The sequence below is a fragment of the Leucoraja erinacea genome, chromosome 18 (genome assembly GCF_028641065.1).
Source record: "Leucoraja erinacea ecotype New England chromosome 18, Leri_hhj_1, whole genome shotgun sequence".
Lineage (NCBI taxonomy): Eukaryota > Metazoa > Chordata > Chondrichthyes > Rajiformes > Rajidae > Leucoraja > Leucoraja erinaceus.
The window spans coordinates 18,321,468-18,335,562 of record NC_073394.1 but is presented as its reverse complement, the minus strand read 5'-3'; the positions used below and the strand labels follow the sequence as shown (position 1 = coordinate 18,335,562).

The 14,095-nt window shown below is 38.8% G+C and overlaps 1 protein-coding gene across 10 annotated transcripts in view; it reads left to right on the top strand.

The window, feature by feature from the left end:
- The window catches only part of chka (choline kinase alpha), a 64,284-nt gene extending 51,123 nt beyond the window's left edge, over positions 1-13,161 (top strand). For all 10 annotated transcript variants that reach the window (XM_055649438.1, XM_055649435.1, XM_055649437.1 and 7 more), the window contains 6 exons: positions 833-891; positions 1,114-1,198; positions 2,949-3,057; positions 5,309-5,415; positions 10,296-10,377; positions 10,525-13,161. In XM_055649438.1, coding sequence (XP_055505413.1) covers positions 833-891; positions 1,114-1,198; positions 2,949-3,057; positions 5,309-5,415; positions 10,296-10,377; positions 10,525-10,584 — 502 coding nt within the window. In that variant the 3' untranslated portion in view covers positions 10,585-13,161. The remainder of the gene's footprint in view (positions 1-832; positions 892-1,113; positions 1,199-2,948; positions 3,058-5,308; positions 5,416-10,295; positions 10,378-10,524) is intronic.
- The last annotated feature ends 934 nt before the right edge of the window (positions 13,162-14,095 follow it).

The window sequence follows — 14,095 nt, the reverse complement described above, 5'->3', positions numbered from 1 at the left end:
TTATGTACAAATGAAACCCTTTCCATTTCAATTGGGATATTGAATTAAGTTTAAGAATTGCAATTCACAGTTGATTTGGTGAAGGGGTAAATGATGTCAAGCATACAGATGGCAAATTAGTTTTAGTTCTCGAGAATAATGTATTGCAGTGATTTTTTTCCGATTTGCACCCTGAAAATAGATGCTGGAGTAACCTGTGAAAGTAAGGTATGCCCAAAGAGCAAAACCAATAAAATACTACTAATGCATGAGTGAAATTCTTAATATTCTACAAATGTATTGATAGGGTTGGGGTCTAGAGTATTTAATTGTCACATGTACCAAAAACAGAACAATGAAATTCTTGTTTCAACAGCATAACAGGTCTATAAACGTAATACTCATAAAGGGAGAGGGTGAAATCACAATAGATAGAATAGGGAAGATTAACAATATTTTGATTGTATTAGCGATTAGGTACTGCAAATACTCAGCTGGTCGGGCAGCGTCTGTGGAAAGAGACATGGTTAATGTTTTGGGTGACAAATATTTGGTCACCAGTTTCAAATATTAACTTTCTCTAATTGGCAACATGGCATTTTGTGAGAAACCCGAGTGTTTTAATTACCAAATACTTTTAAAGAGTGCACTTTCAAACAGGAAAACGTTATATCCATATAACCATCCATTCTCAAATTAATCTGTACAAGTACATTTTGCTTGGTGATTAAAATAACGTTTTTCCAGAGGTTTAAGAATTTTCCAAGGAAGTAGAATTGCTTTAAGAATTCCAGAAGAGGAAGTGCAATCTTTACCATGTCACTTACTTACCAGATTTTCCCTTCTACTTTAGGTCTTTGCTTCAAGCAACTCCTTCACCAATTGTTTTCTGCCACAACGACTGCCAGGAAGGTCAGAATTTATCTTGAACATTATATAAGAATGTTTAATTTGTCAAAATAAAATATTTAGTATTGTGTTAATTTGAGGACAAATCCATTTAATTTTTCATTTACATTTGTGAACAGCTGTTATGGAAAATTGATTTTTCCACAGCAATTGCTGTGGAAATTATGATTTATGACAGATTAGTGGGATGATGATGTTTTCTAATATTTGAACTTTCCATCCTAGGAAACCTTCTCCTGTTGGATAATCCTGAGAACTCTGATAACAAACTGATGTTGATTGACTTTGAATATAGTAGCTACAACTTTAGGTAATTGTATTGCTGTTTTTAAAGTAGCTGTGATTAATTGAGGATTATTGTTTTGTAATAGTAGATATTTATAATATTCTGATGTCGATAACCAGCTACCATGACATTTGGACAGATGACGAGAACCCAAAGTCATTTATTATAGTAATTCATCCCTTCAGAAACATTTGCCTAAACTCGTCTGTTTATCTCATGAATCGGTAAAAATAATGGGTATTTTGGCATGATTAGCATCTATTATTTATTCCCTTGATTACGATGTCTCTGATATTACTGCACTAGAGTTGAGTTAATTGCTTTGAGAATATTACTGGAAGAAAGCTTATGGTTTCAGGGATGGTGTTTGCTAAAAGCCTTATGGGATCAAAGTTTTGTTTGGTAACTTTTCTTTGGCGCTGTCTGATGTGATCTAAACTGACTAACATCACAAATGCACACACTCACATTTCTCATGTATTGCATGCCAGCTGATCCCCCAGCCCGTTTTCCTGCTAGAAGCATGGAGAACAAGCAGATCATGCTGACTGATGTCATGCTTTTCTCATGTTCTGCTAGTGTGCTTCAGTCCCTGCAATGAACTCAATGAGGTTAAGCAGAATGAAGGGCCTTGTGTCAATTTTGGTTGAATTGATTAGCAATTGCCAACTTGCTGGTTGATTTATTTCTTTCCAATGTTGCCATGATTCTCAAAGTCACTTGCTGTTTTTGTGTTTTGAAGTTACTGGGGATGATGAGAAAGTAAATGAAATAGTACCTTTGTACAAGGATGTGCTCAGAAAGCTGTTTCTTACCCATCAGTATTCCTTGTTCTTGGTTTTGACCACACTGAGAAAGATCAGAACAGGAGCAGAGGTTATTTAGAGCAAGGCAGGCTGTTAGAGCAGAGGTGGGGAAGAATGAGAGCAGCGAGAGGACATCTTTACATGGTTACCTTGCAGCAAATGTAAAGAATAGATTTCTGGAATGCTGATTTATCCATGAAGTTAATTTGCTGTGTAATCTAAAGACGATAGAAGTACAGGACATCTTTACATTTACTGCAGCAATGTAAAGAATAGATTTCTGGAATGCTGATTTATCCATGAAGTTAATTTGCTGTGTAATCTAAAGACGATAGCAGCAGTGCAAGTTTGGCATAGTGGCAAACCTCTACAGTACTACAGAGAACTTACTACAGGGGAACTTCCACAGCTGTCAATTTGGATGGATGTTGCTTGTCTTGCAATGAAAGTTAAGGAAACAAATATCACATGGTCCATGAGTGTACCTGTGAAATAAACTTGCACTTTTGTTCTGTAAATGATAGGCTTCCTGTACAAGGCCCACTGCTATATTTCTCAAAGCTCCTTGCCAGAAAATCTATCCTTCATGTCACATTATCTAACTTCACTAAATGGTTGCTGCACACGGTTGCTGCACACAGCATTCCACCGTCATCATCTCCCCCCTCCCCCCAGGCCTGGCTGGAGCAATAGAAGCATGTGCCACATTAGCTGTAAATTCTGCCATTATTTGAGCTTGTGGCTGCAAGTGTGAACCATAGTGCTGGTACATTTTCCGCATTACTGCCTTGCTCTGTCACGACAGGATGTTGCATTGTGGCTAACTGAACGGTTTAAAAAGTACCAAGATCTGATGGTGCGGAAGTCGACATCCTGCCTGTGATTTTAACTTTCTCAGATACTGTGACTAAAAGTTAATCTGCATGAGAAAATGATACATTTCAGTTACCATGTTTTTGTTATTATAGAGGGTTTGATTTTGGGAATCATTTCTGCGAATGGATGTATGACTACAACTGCGATGAGTATCCGTTTTTTATTGCTGACATCAAGAAATACCCCACCAAAATGCAACAGGCAAGTTCTATCAGTAATGCATTTTCAAGCGTATATTTTAATCCACTGCATAAATATTCAAATGATTGTACCCAATTTAATTAGCTCCTAGGTATAACCTGCAGTGATTCTACATCCTTAACTTGGTGTTAATTTAGAATGTTGATAATAGTTTAGTTAGTTATTGATGATGATCCTTCGATTCCTTCAACATCCAGAAATATGTTGCTCTGTTTTAAATGAACTTGATTACTGATAATTCTAAAGATTCATCATCCTGAGTGAAGACATTTCCTCGCATCTCCTAAATGCCCTTCCCTTTTTGACATTTTTAGACCTCAGAACATCTCCTTGCATTTGCCCTGTTGATTACCTTTAGAAAATGTGTCATTTTTAATGAGATCGCTTTCTTCTGAACATTAACAAAGACAAGGCCTACCCTATTAACCAAAGACGTGCAAAGGACTTATTTTCTACAGGGACAAGCACATTGTTCCTGGAAAAACTACAACATGCATTGTTTAGCCCTGTTGAATGTCTAGTCCAAAAAGCAACCCGATTTAATATGCTGTTGATGTGCTTAAAGGCAGAGGTAACCCAACATGAGCTGTACAATTGTCCTACAATTTCTAAAGTTTAGCCTTGACACCAGTAAATGTGGTAGCCAAAAGTGGCCATGCAAGGAAGTACATAACCCCCCCCCCCCCCCCCCCCCCCCCCCCCAGTGCTGGAGTGCAAGTGCTGGAGTAAAACACAAAATAATGGAGGAACTCAGTGGGTCTCTGGCAAGGAATTCTTGTCTACCAGTCACCATCCCTTCCCTCTACAACATCTTTCTCCTCCTGTACTCCCCCGGCCGGCCTTCTACCCTCAACAACAACCATCTTGATTTCTCCACTCGTCTTGCCCACTTAAATCTCACCCCATCTGCACACTGGCGTGTGTTCACGCAGTAACAATCCAGATATTGTTATGAAACTTATCGACAAGGGGTCTGGCAGGCTGACTTCCACTGGGCTGAGGCCAAGCACCTGTTCTCGGACACTTTCCCTCAAGACCCATTGACCATGGGTGAACACCAGCCAATCATCTCCCAGATCGTTACTAATGCCATCACCTCTACACTGCTTCTTGCAAGGACAGCATCCCCTACTCCCAATTTGCTGTCTCCACCACGCTGGCACCCATGGTGAGGCATTCCACTCTAGGACATGCAAGATTTTAGTAAACTTGTTTTCCCCTTGGTGTTGTGGGATGGATCCCTCACCCTTGTCTCCTCTGTGTCCTGCAGTTATGCTCTCGCCCCCTTCCCCCTGTTCCTTCACCTTTCGGCCTCCACATCCAACACATTATTCTTCAACATTTCCACCACCTGCAACATGATCCAACCGTCAAACACTCATTCCCATCCTCAATCCTTTGTTCTCTCTGTAGTGACCACTCTTACTCCAACTCTTTAGTTCACTCATCCCTTACCATCCATGCCATCCCTCCTCGGGTAATTATCCCTGCAGCCAGAGGAGATGTAACATTTGTCCCAACACCACCTCCCTCGCCTCCATCCAGGGACTCTGGTAGCCCTTCCTTGGTAGACAGAGATTCACATGCACCTCCTCTAACATGTACAGCATTCAATGTTCCCAATGTGACATCCTGTACAGCCAAGACCAAGTGTAGATGAGGAAACCGTTTTGCTGAACACTGAAACTCGGTCCGCCAAGGCCTGCTGGATCATTTTCCTGCATCTAGCCTGTCCAATCCCTTAAGAATTTTATGTTTCTATAAGATTCCCTCTCATCCTTCTAAATGTCAGGGATCAGACCTTGCCACGTTCAGGCAGTCTCTATGGTGTCGGATAGCACAACTACCTACTGTTTTTTGTTTTTTGTGGTATAGACATCTGTGGGGTACTCTAAAATGTATCACCACATATCCTGCAACAGGCAGGTGCAGTATTAATCTCACATTGAGCGTCAAAGATCCGGTTCGCTCTTAAATATTTGTTAAGAGGTGCACTTCAGCCTCAAATTTGACTTTTGTTATTTTGTACCCATGTTCCTGTCTTGCAATTATAAATTAAAAACATAATATATTGTTAAGGACTACCTTGCTTATTTTGTCACAAACTGCAGTTCTCAATGGACCCAAATGGTGTGATATTGGAATATAATTATCAGGCAGAATAAAAACAAACTATCCATGTATGAAATGTTTAGGTTTAATTTAATATGTATAATTTTGCTGTTATTTACCGTATTACATTTTTTGACAGCTCCATTTTATTAGAGTTTACAATGCTGAGCTGCAGAATGCATTTGAAGTCTTGGATGAAAAACAGATTGCAAAAATGGAAGAGCAAATGCTGGAAGAAATAAATAGGTAATGCAACATTTTTTTCATAGTTTTTAATTGACCTGTTAAGCACAACATTTCAATATGCAGTAAACCCTTGTTATAATGGACCAGTGGCGGTGGGGGGGTAACTGGTGTCCGTTATTGCCAGTTATCCGCTATTACCACGTACCGTATTAAGGTATGTACTTGAAATAAAGAACTGCAGATGGTGGTTACACAAAAGGACCCAGTGCTGGAGCAACTATTGTTGCAGCTCGCATTGTAGCCCCTGGGACAGCGTTTACTTCATGCTGCTGTCAACGACAAGACACATTCAGTCATCGTGGGGCTCCCTCCCCTCTAACCTGCTGCTGCTTCCATGGTGACGCAGTGACACTGGCGGAGAAGGAGGAGGAGGAGGGTGGGGGGACTGGACGGAGTGGCAGGAGGATGCGACGATGGTCGAGCGGGTGCAGACAAAGCAACAGCCGACAGGAAGAAGCAGCAGCAGGTGGGCAGGGAGGTTTAGGGTTGACTGAGCTCGTCCTGTCGGTGGCAGCAGCCAAAGAAACGTCACAGTTGGCTAGGGGCTACAATGTGAACCGCAACAACAGCCACGTCAACTGCACCAAGGGGTGGGTGAAGAAGGGCTCACTGGTGCACCTTGTAATTCCCGAGAGAGGGGGGGGGGGATGTTGGAATCTGGGACTCTAAGCAGCCGGGGAGATGGTGTGAGCCAAGGGTGGCATCGGCAGGTCTGTCTGCTCTAACCAAATCAGTTATAAAGAGGTCCGTTAATGAGTGTTTACTGAAAGTAGTTACGAAGGGTCTCTATCCATGCTGTGTGACTTGCTTATTACGAATTGTGATGGATATATCAAAATGTAAAGTGAGAAAACACAAACGTTTCATTAACACAAACTAATGACAAGTCTTCAGACATTTGTTAATACCACTCAATTGTTAACATGTTATATGATAATCTGCATACCAAAACTAGGGAAAATTGACAAATTGTGTATTTCTGGTTTATTATATTAAATTAGTGGACACAGTGTTGAATGTAGGGAATGAACCAGTCCCAAAGGTTTTTGTACCTTTTCCAAAGAGTACAACAATAATACGGTTTATTTGTCACGTTGCACAAAAAGTGCAAGTGAAATGGATGTCAGCAGCGATACAATGATAAAGAGCACACACAAAAACACAATAAAAATTTAACATAAACATCCACCACAGCATTCATCACTGTGGTGGAAGGCACACAATTTGTCCAGTCCTCCTCCATTTTCCCCCGTGGTCGGGACCTCAACCCTCCGCAGCCGCCGCTGCGGGCGTCCAGATGGTAAGGACAAGGTATGAGTCCAGGTAAGTCCAGAGTCGGCTCTTCCCCACCGGAGACCGCGGCTTTAAGTTGGTGTAGGCCGCAGGCCGGCGGACGAAGATTTAAAGTTCCCACCACGTCGCAGCCAGAAGCACTGCAGACTGCAGGGCCGGCGGTCGAAGCTCCCCTCCAGGGGTGATGGTAAGTCGCCACCGCGCCCGCGGTAGAAGTTGGCCGCGGGCCGGCAGTGATGGCTTCTTCTTACCCCGGGTCCCCCACGAGGGATCCCGGGCTGTAGACGCCGCGCCAGCTGGAGCTGTGCAGACCGCGGCTTCAGGCTGCTGGCTGCTGCGGGCCAACGAAACGGAGCGCTCCCCTCCAGCGAGGGCTCGCCCGCTCCGCCTTGACAGTCCACGCTGCACCCGCCGCCGGAGCACCGAGCCCTGGGCGCGTCTCCGGGAAAAGCCGCGCCGATCCTCGCTGTTAGGCCACGGGGGAGGCGACCTGGAAAAAGTCGCCTCTCCTTGGAGGAGGCGACCGAAACGGTTTCCCCCACACCACCCCCCACACAAAACACACAAAGAAACATTAAAAACATACTTTAAAACATACTAAAAAAATTAAAAAAAAGTTGAAAATAACTAATGCGCTGCTGACAGGGCTGCCACCATTGCAGCGCCCCCACCTCCTGTATTTAGTATTTAGTAATCTAACTTTTATAGAAACTGGATATGTCAAAGGAAATATCATTAAAATGTATAGCAACTATTTAAGACTACTTCTGCACCCTGTAGTTGACCACTTGGAATTTTAACCTGGTCTTTGATGAAGGATACCAATCCAAACCCAAAGCTTCTAGTTTTTAGTTTCCATCAGTTTTAGCTTGGTTGTCATGGAATAAGACGAACCTGCCAATATATATTTTTAGTGTTTTTAAATTTCCTTCTAAGGCTGTGAGTAACAAGAAGATTCATTGAGGAAGGGTTTTGGCCCGAAACGTTGCCTATTTCCTTCGCTCCATAGATGCTGCTGCACCCGCTGAGTTTCTCCAGCTTTTTTGTGTAACCTTCGATTCTCCAGCATCTGCAGTTCCCTCTTAAACAAAAAGAAGATTCATTTGATGTGCACACTGAGCAGAGCTATAATTCTCAATTATTGCTTTCAGCTGGACGTGCTGGCATTCACGTCTATCCTCTTCTCACCATCTCCACATCTTTCCCCACTACTCCACTGTAATATTATCCCTTCCAGAACCAGGGGTTGCAGCTTAAGAAGTCCAGAACCAGAGGTCACAGTTTAAGAATATGGGGTAGGCCATTTAGGACTGAGATGAGGAAAATCTTTTTCACCCAGAGTTGTAAATAAGTGGAATTCTCTGTCACAGTGGAGGCCAATTCACTGGATGTTTTCAAGAGAGTTAGATTTGGCTCTTGGGGCTAAATAAATCAAGGGATATGGGGAAAAAGCAGGAATGGGGTACTGATTTTCGATGATCAGCCATGATCATATTGAATGGCCTATTCTTGCACCTATTTTTCTATGTTGTATGTTTACAAAGTTAAAATCTCAAGTTGTTTCCAGCAGCTGTATTGTAGGTTCAGAAATAAGAATGCTTATTTACTCATTATATTCACTGGGGCTCTTAGAGTTAACTCCAGTTATCTATTGCTGTGTAGTCATCTGTATTTGCAGATAGAGCAATTCACCTGGTAGGTCATTGTAACATGCCCGTAGCATTAATGCCAATTTCATCCAACAGCCATTCTCTTTCCGTCTGAGTATGAATTAGTGTTGTACTGTTGAAAGGGTGCCCTCAATGGCAAGCCAGACTATCTTACATGCTACCATCATATCTCATTGCCCACCATCTTAGGGATGTTAATAATGATTGATTCTTGATGCAATAGTTACTGTGCCGGCCACTAGTCTTTAGAAAACAACCTGTAACCAAAATTGGTTAATAATACAAGTGAAGGGATAGTTAGATGCTTCAGTGTTAAATTTAAACTGGTGAAATGGCCTATTTTTAAGCATCATCGATGTGTAATTGGGCATTACCAATGCTATGCCCGCAAAGGGTTAGTCAACTACAATATTTATGTGTAATTTGCTCAAAGTGAGCAGAATCATTGCACCAATAATCAGATGGGGACAATTAGTTCATTCTGAAAACTTGTAATATTCATGAAAATGCACGAACAATAAATACTAATCCTGTAAAAGTTAATATTTTCTTCACCAGCGTGAGCATTTCCATTTCTCACACTCCGAATATTTTTCAGGGTTCTGATTTTCGTTGATGCTCTGTTGAATTATGCTGTGTGGTAATATGTATCAGTCATTTGGGAGACTTTTTGTGATCAACAGAAATGGGGTCATTTCATTCAAATAGATGAATTAGGAACTCTGGTCTGTGCCTTGAAAATACCAAACAATTGATTAGAGAACTTCAAAAATTTCATGATCACTTCTCATGTCTGTTCTGAATGATCAAGCCCTTCTTTTGAGTCTGCAACCTATTTACCCCAGCTAGGGAGGCATCATCCTTTCATCTACCTTATCAAACTACAGCAGAATTTGGTTTCAATAACTGCAGTTGATGGAAATTCACGTGAAGCTCGGCAGCTTTAGCTGGAAATTTTTTTTACTTGATTTTCATTCTTTAGTTCAGATCTGGCATTAAGATAGAGAAATCTGGGAGAGAAGAAAAGTTTATTTTAAGTCAATGCTACAGTCCTATATCTGCTTGGAATAGTTATTAATGAGCTCTTAATGGTTTTGTAATGAATTGTTTGGTACATTCAAGGTATGGAAGGTATATATTCAGGTATGGAGTTTTTAAAATCAAGGATTATAGGGTAAACACAAGAAAGGGGTACTGATCTAATTAAATGGCAGAAAAGGAATGAGGGAACCACTTTAAATTATTTAAAGCAGACTGTATTCTCTTGTAGACACCCTATCTTTTTTTAATGGAAGCATCAAATGACAGTTCAATGTGCCAGAAAATTTGAGATCATAATGAGCTTGAACACTGCCTGTTCAGCAAAAGGTTTGAATCTAGTTTATCAAATGGGATGAAAGCTACCTAATTTCTGTTCATCACAAAGGGTCTCCCAAATGACTGATAATTTTATCACGGAGCGTAATTTAGCAAAGCATCATCTAAAATCAGAACCAGAAAAAATATATGGAGAAATGGAAATGCTCACACTGATGAAGCAAAAAAGAGCTTCTAAAGGAGCCTTTATTTATTGTTCAAGTACGTTTTCATGAAGAATGAGCGATTCATTGTAACACAGAACTTTAATTGATCAGCCACAAGTATTTGAATCACGTCCTTTAAAAATATTTACATCTGCCATATTTATGAAATGCATTAGTGGCAAAATTATTAACTTTTCTTAATGCTTTTATAGCAACAACAGATAATACAAGTGATGGGATAGTTAGATGCTTCAGTGTTAAATTTAAACTGGTGAAATGGCCTGCCATTAGTTCTTTTTGGTCTTTTATATTTCTACATTGTTGTGTTCAATATATTTCTTCGTAGTCTTGCAGCAACTAATGCATTCATTGAATTATCTATTTAAAACCGCAGATATGCACTTGCATCTCATTTCTTTTGGGGCTTATGGTCTATTATTCAAGCTCGGATTTCAACTATTGAATTTGGATATTTGGTAAGTGCAACTTTGTCATTTTTGGTGAAAAGTTAATTAATGGATTTCTTTGACTTTTATGCACAATACATTAGCATTAGACTAAAACATATTTTCTTCAATATGTGGTGAAATTTCAATCGTTGTTTTCAATTGTTTCTTCCATAGGAGTATGCCATTGCGAGATTTGAAACTTACTTTGAACAGAAAAGGCAACTGGGTGTTTGATTACAAAGCCTATGGATGAACCAGTGGTATGAAGTAAAGACAAAGGCAGAAGAGTAATTTAACACTGTCAGGGCCAATTATGGAAATCCACAACAAGGTCCAAGCAGAGATCTGACTGTGGGGATTTGATTCATGTGGGTTGAAGTTTAGAATATGGATCTGTAGAGTAAAAGAAAAATCAAATTTATGGAATGCAAAATGTTACGTTTACCTTTTTTAGAGCTGCTTTATAAATAGAATTTCAAAAAGCACAGTAATATAATGTTAAACCAGTACGAAATAACTAATCCTTCAACTGGAGTAACTTTATTTGTTAGATATTCAATGAACAAAATATTGGATAGTGTACATCAAAATATTCTTCCATCTGGAAAATCTGACATGTATTTTACGAAAGCTTTTTTACATTACTCTTCTGTTTTTTAGTAAAAATATTTTTTGGTTAAGTGATATCACAAATGAGTAACAAGTTGATTTATTTGCTGAAGCACTTACCTATAAATATAGATTGAAACAGTTTAATCATTTTATCTCATAATATTTGGGAAACTAAAGCTACTTAAGTTAAATTTGTATATACAACATAGTATCATTTTGCTTTGTTAATGATAACACACTTGTCGAAGGGAGGAATAGAACTAGATGCTTTCAGTAATCTGACTGATACCTGAGCCATATAGGGCAAAAGTACCTTAACCCTATTAATGATTGAATAGCAAGCATAGTTAAACAACCAAGTGAGATTGTTCTTTCATCGTGTCCTTGAATCTTCCCAGTCATCTTCAGATAATCTTGCAATAAGATGGTCCAAGCTGCTAATGAACCAGGATGCCTTTGCAGTGTTCTTCGCTGGTATTCATATTGTTCAGTCATTTGAACGCTAGAAGTAGTCCTAAACAAACTTGGATAAGTCTAGTTCTTGGGTAGTACATCTGTACCTACATTTATTTTAATCTCGAGTATTGGGATTAGGGGATGTGGAGGGAGGGTATTATGGAATCCCATATAGAAGGGTGTAGTGGATTGAGTTTGATCTCTGATATGGGACCAGTTTCTAATATGTTGAGTTGATATAGTTTTTTAAAACTATAGTTTACGATATCAAATTGTAGCAGTTTTGATTTTTCTTTCATTCTGACGTCATTACATCGTGAAGACTATTTTTGGAGGAATATGTTCAATCTTTACTGTTCCTTTATATTCAATAATAATGTGAATAAACATAATATGATGTTATATCTTCATTTTTTTTTTTGAATGAGTTGAATGTTTGAATCTTGTATTAATTGCAACCGAATCACTAAATTAAATTGACTGTCTTTGAAGTTCAACATTGACAAGAATCCATTAAGGATGAACAGGCAGGATTTTGTAAAAGGCAGCTGGTCTGCAGTCTTGCCAAAGTTGAATTTCCAACCCTGATGTTGCTTTCTATCATCTATTGAGATGATATCTTTTGCAGTTTCATCAACACTCTTTAGTTTCCAAGCCCACTAGATTGTGAATTTCAAGTTCTGCTGTTGTCAGTTTGCTGTACCTGAGGTCAAGTAAGAGTAACTAATATTTATCAGTAACTTAGTATTCTATTATTGTCTGTAATTCAATCGATGTGCCCACATGAAGGCAAGTAAGCTAACACCTGAGCCATTTTCTTTGTCTTGTACAGTATAATGTGCAAGTAGTTTGATTGAGCTCTGAAATTAAGACCAAAGGCAAGATTGATTGGAATGGGTGGGAAAGTTTACAAATTAACGTTTATTTGATGAGCATGGAAGCTATTCATTGAATTATCCAGAGCAAATTATTATAAATGAAGTTAATGCAAATATAAAGCTAATCTGTACATATATTTTGTACATGTTTGAACTTTGTCACCAGATTAGGGCTTTAATTCTTCGTACCAATCGAATATCTTACCAAGATGCAGATAGAAGCCAGTCCAGTAAAGCTCTAATTCCTATTTTTAAAGAGTTTTGTACAACCTATGTGTTTAAAATACGGTGTGAAATGCTATAGCCAACTTAAACTATGCCAACAAAAGTTGAAATGTAAAATGTTAGTACTGTATTTCATGTATCACTAAATACATTTTGGTTTGCAGTTACACTGTTAATGACAAAAGACAACAATGTTACCTTTGTGTCATGCTTCAGCTTTACTGGCTCGGTCCTGCCTTTTTAGTAAGATAGCGTAATTGCACTGGTGGAATTGCAGTATAAGCAATCAAAATTTACCTTGTATGTTGAGGTATTGACTTTGTTTATGACTGTAAAGAAAATGTGATGAATGCTTTTAACTTTATAATGCAGTGATGTGGTGTGATATGTTTATGTTAATGCCAAATCAGTTGTATTTTTGTAAAACGTCATTGCACAGTTTATGTATGGCATCAAATCTTTTAATAAAGCTTTCCTAACAGCATAAGGAAATATGATTGAAGAGTATGCACTTGACTTTCTCAGTGTGGCCAAAGATGATATATCAAGATAATGACAATTTCTGGATACAAATGGTTCCATTTGGAGCAGTGCTTATGAATGATTTGCTTTCAAAATAAAATTTCTTAACTGGATGCAACTTCATTGTTCTTTCCTGCCTTGTAATAAACTATAAGTCGTATAAAACCTGATGCAAATGTCAAGTTCCTGTTTGGGTCTTGCTGCTGATCTGTTATTAAATAGGATGTGGGAACAAATTTAAGAAATCATAATCAGTCACTTGATTAATTTTCAAAATGGTGTCAAAATCTGATGGGTACAATAATAATTTTTACTGGTCGTGAAATTCATAACCATCAAATGTTTGTCCCAGTTCTGGTGACTATTTTCATTGTCGTTTGGATGTTGCCTTGAGAAAGAATGTTGTATTTTGCCTTTGTCTGAACTAATGTTTAGTAGTTGACCAATGTTGGGAAAAGTAGCATAGCAAATATGTTGCCCCTTCATCTTTCAGGGAAAAATGTAACTTTGCGATTTAATGTTAGACTATGCTGTGATTTTTAGTTGACTGCAACGGGAACCATTTTAGTTCCACTGTGTTTAATAGGCAGCACAGATGGAAATTACGCTATTGTATTCCCAACTATGATCTAAATAACATTCTCTGGTTCAAATGACAAAGTTTACACCATAATTGAAATTTGAGAACATGCTGTAGCAATGTCTGATAACTACCTATGAAGAGGGAATTTGTGAGGAACAATTTCATAATATGTTAGACAATTATAACATACCATCCAAGAACCTTTCTGCAATCTGCATTCTAAAACAATGAAAGGAGAATGCATGCAAACCTATCAGTCATCTAAAGAATACATTTTTAGGAAAAGCAAAATTGCACAACCAATGAGTTAATCGAGTAGGATACAACAAATAATGTATGCAAAACAAAGATGGTAATGTCATTTTCAATTCCAAACTACTTCACATTTTGCATATATCTGCAATGACAATTCTGATGGTTAAGATGTTGATGTTTATGCTTTCAGAGCAAACATTTCTCATTCACCCTC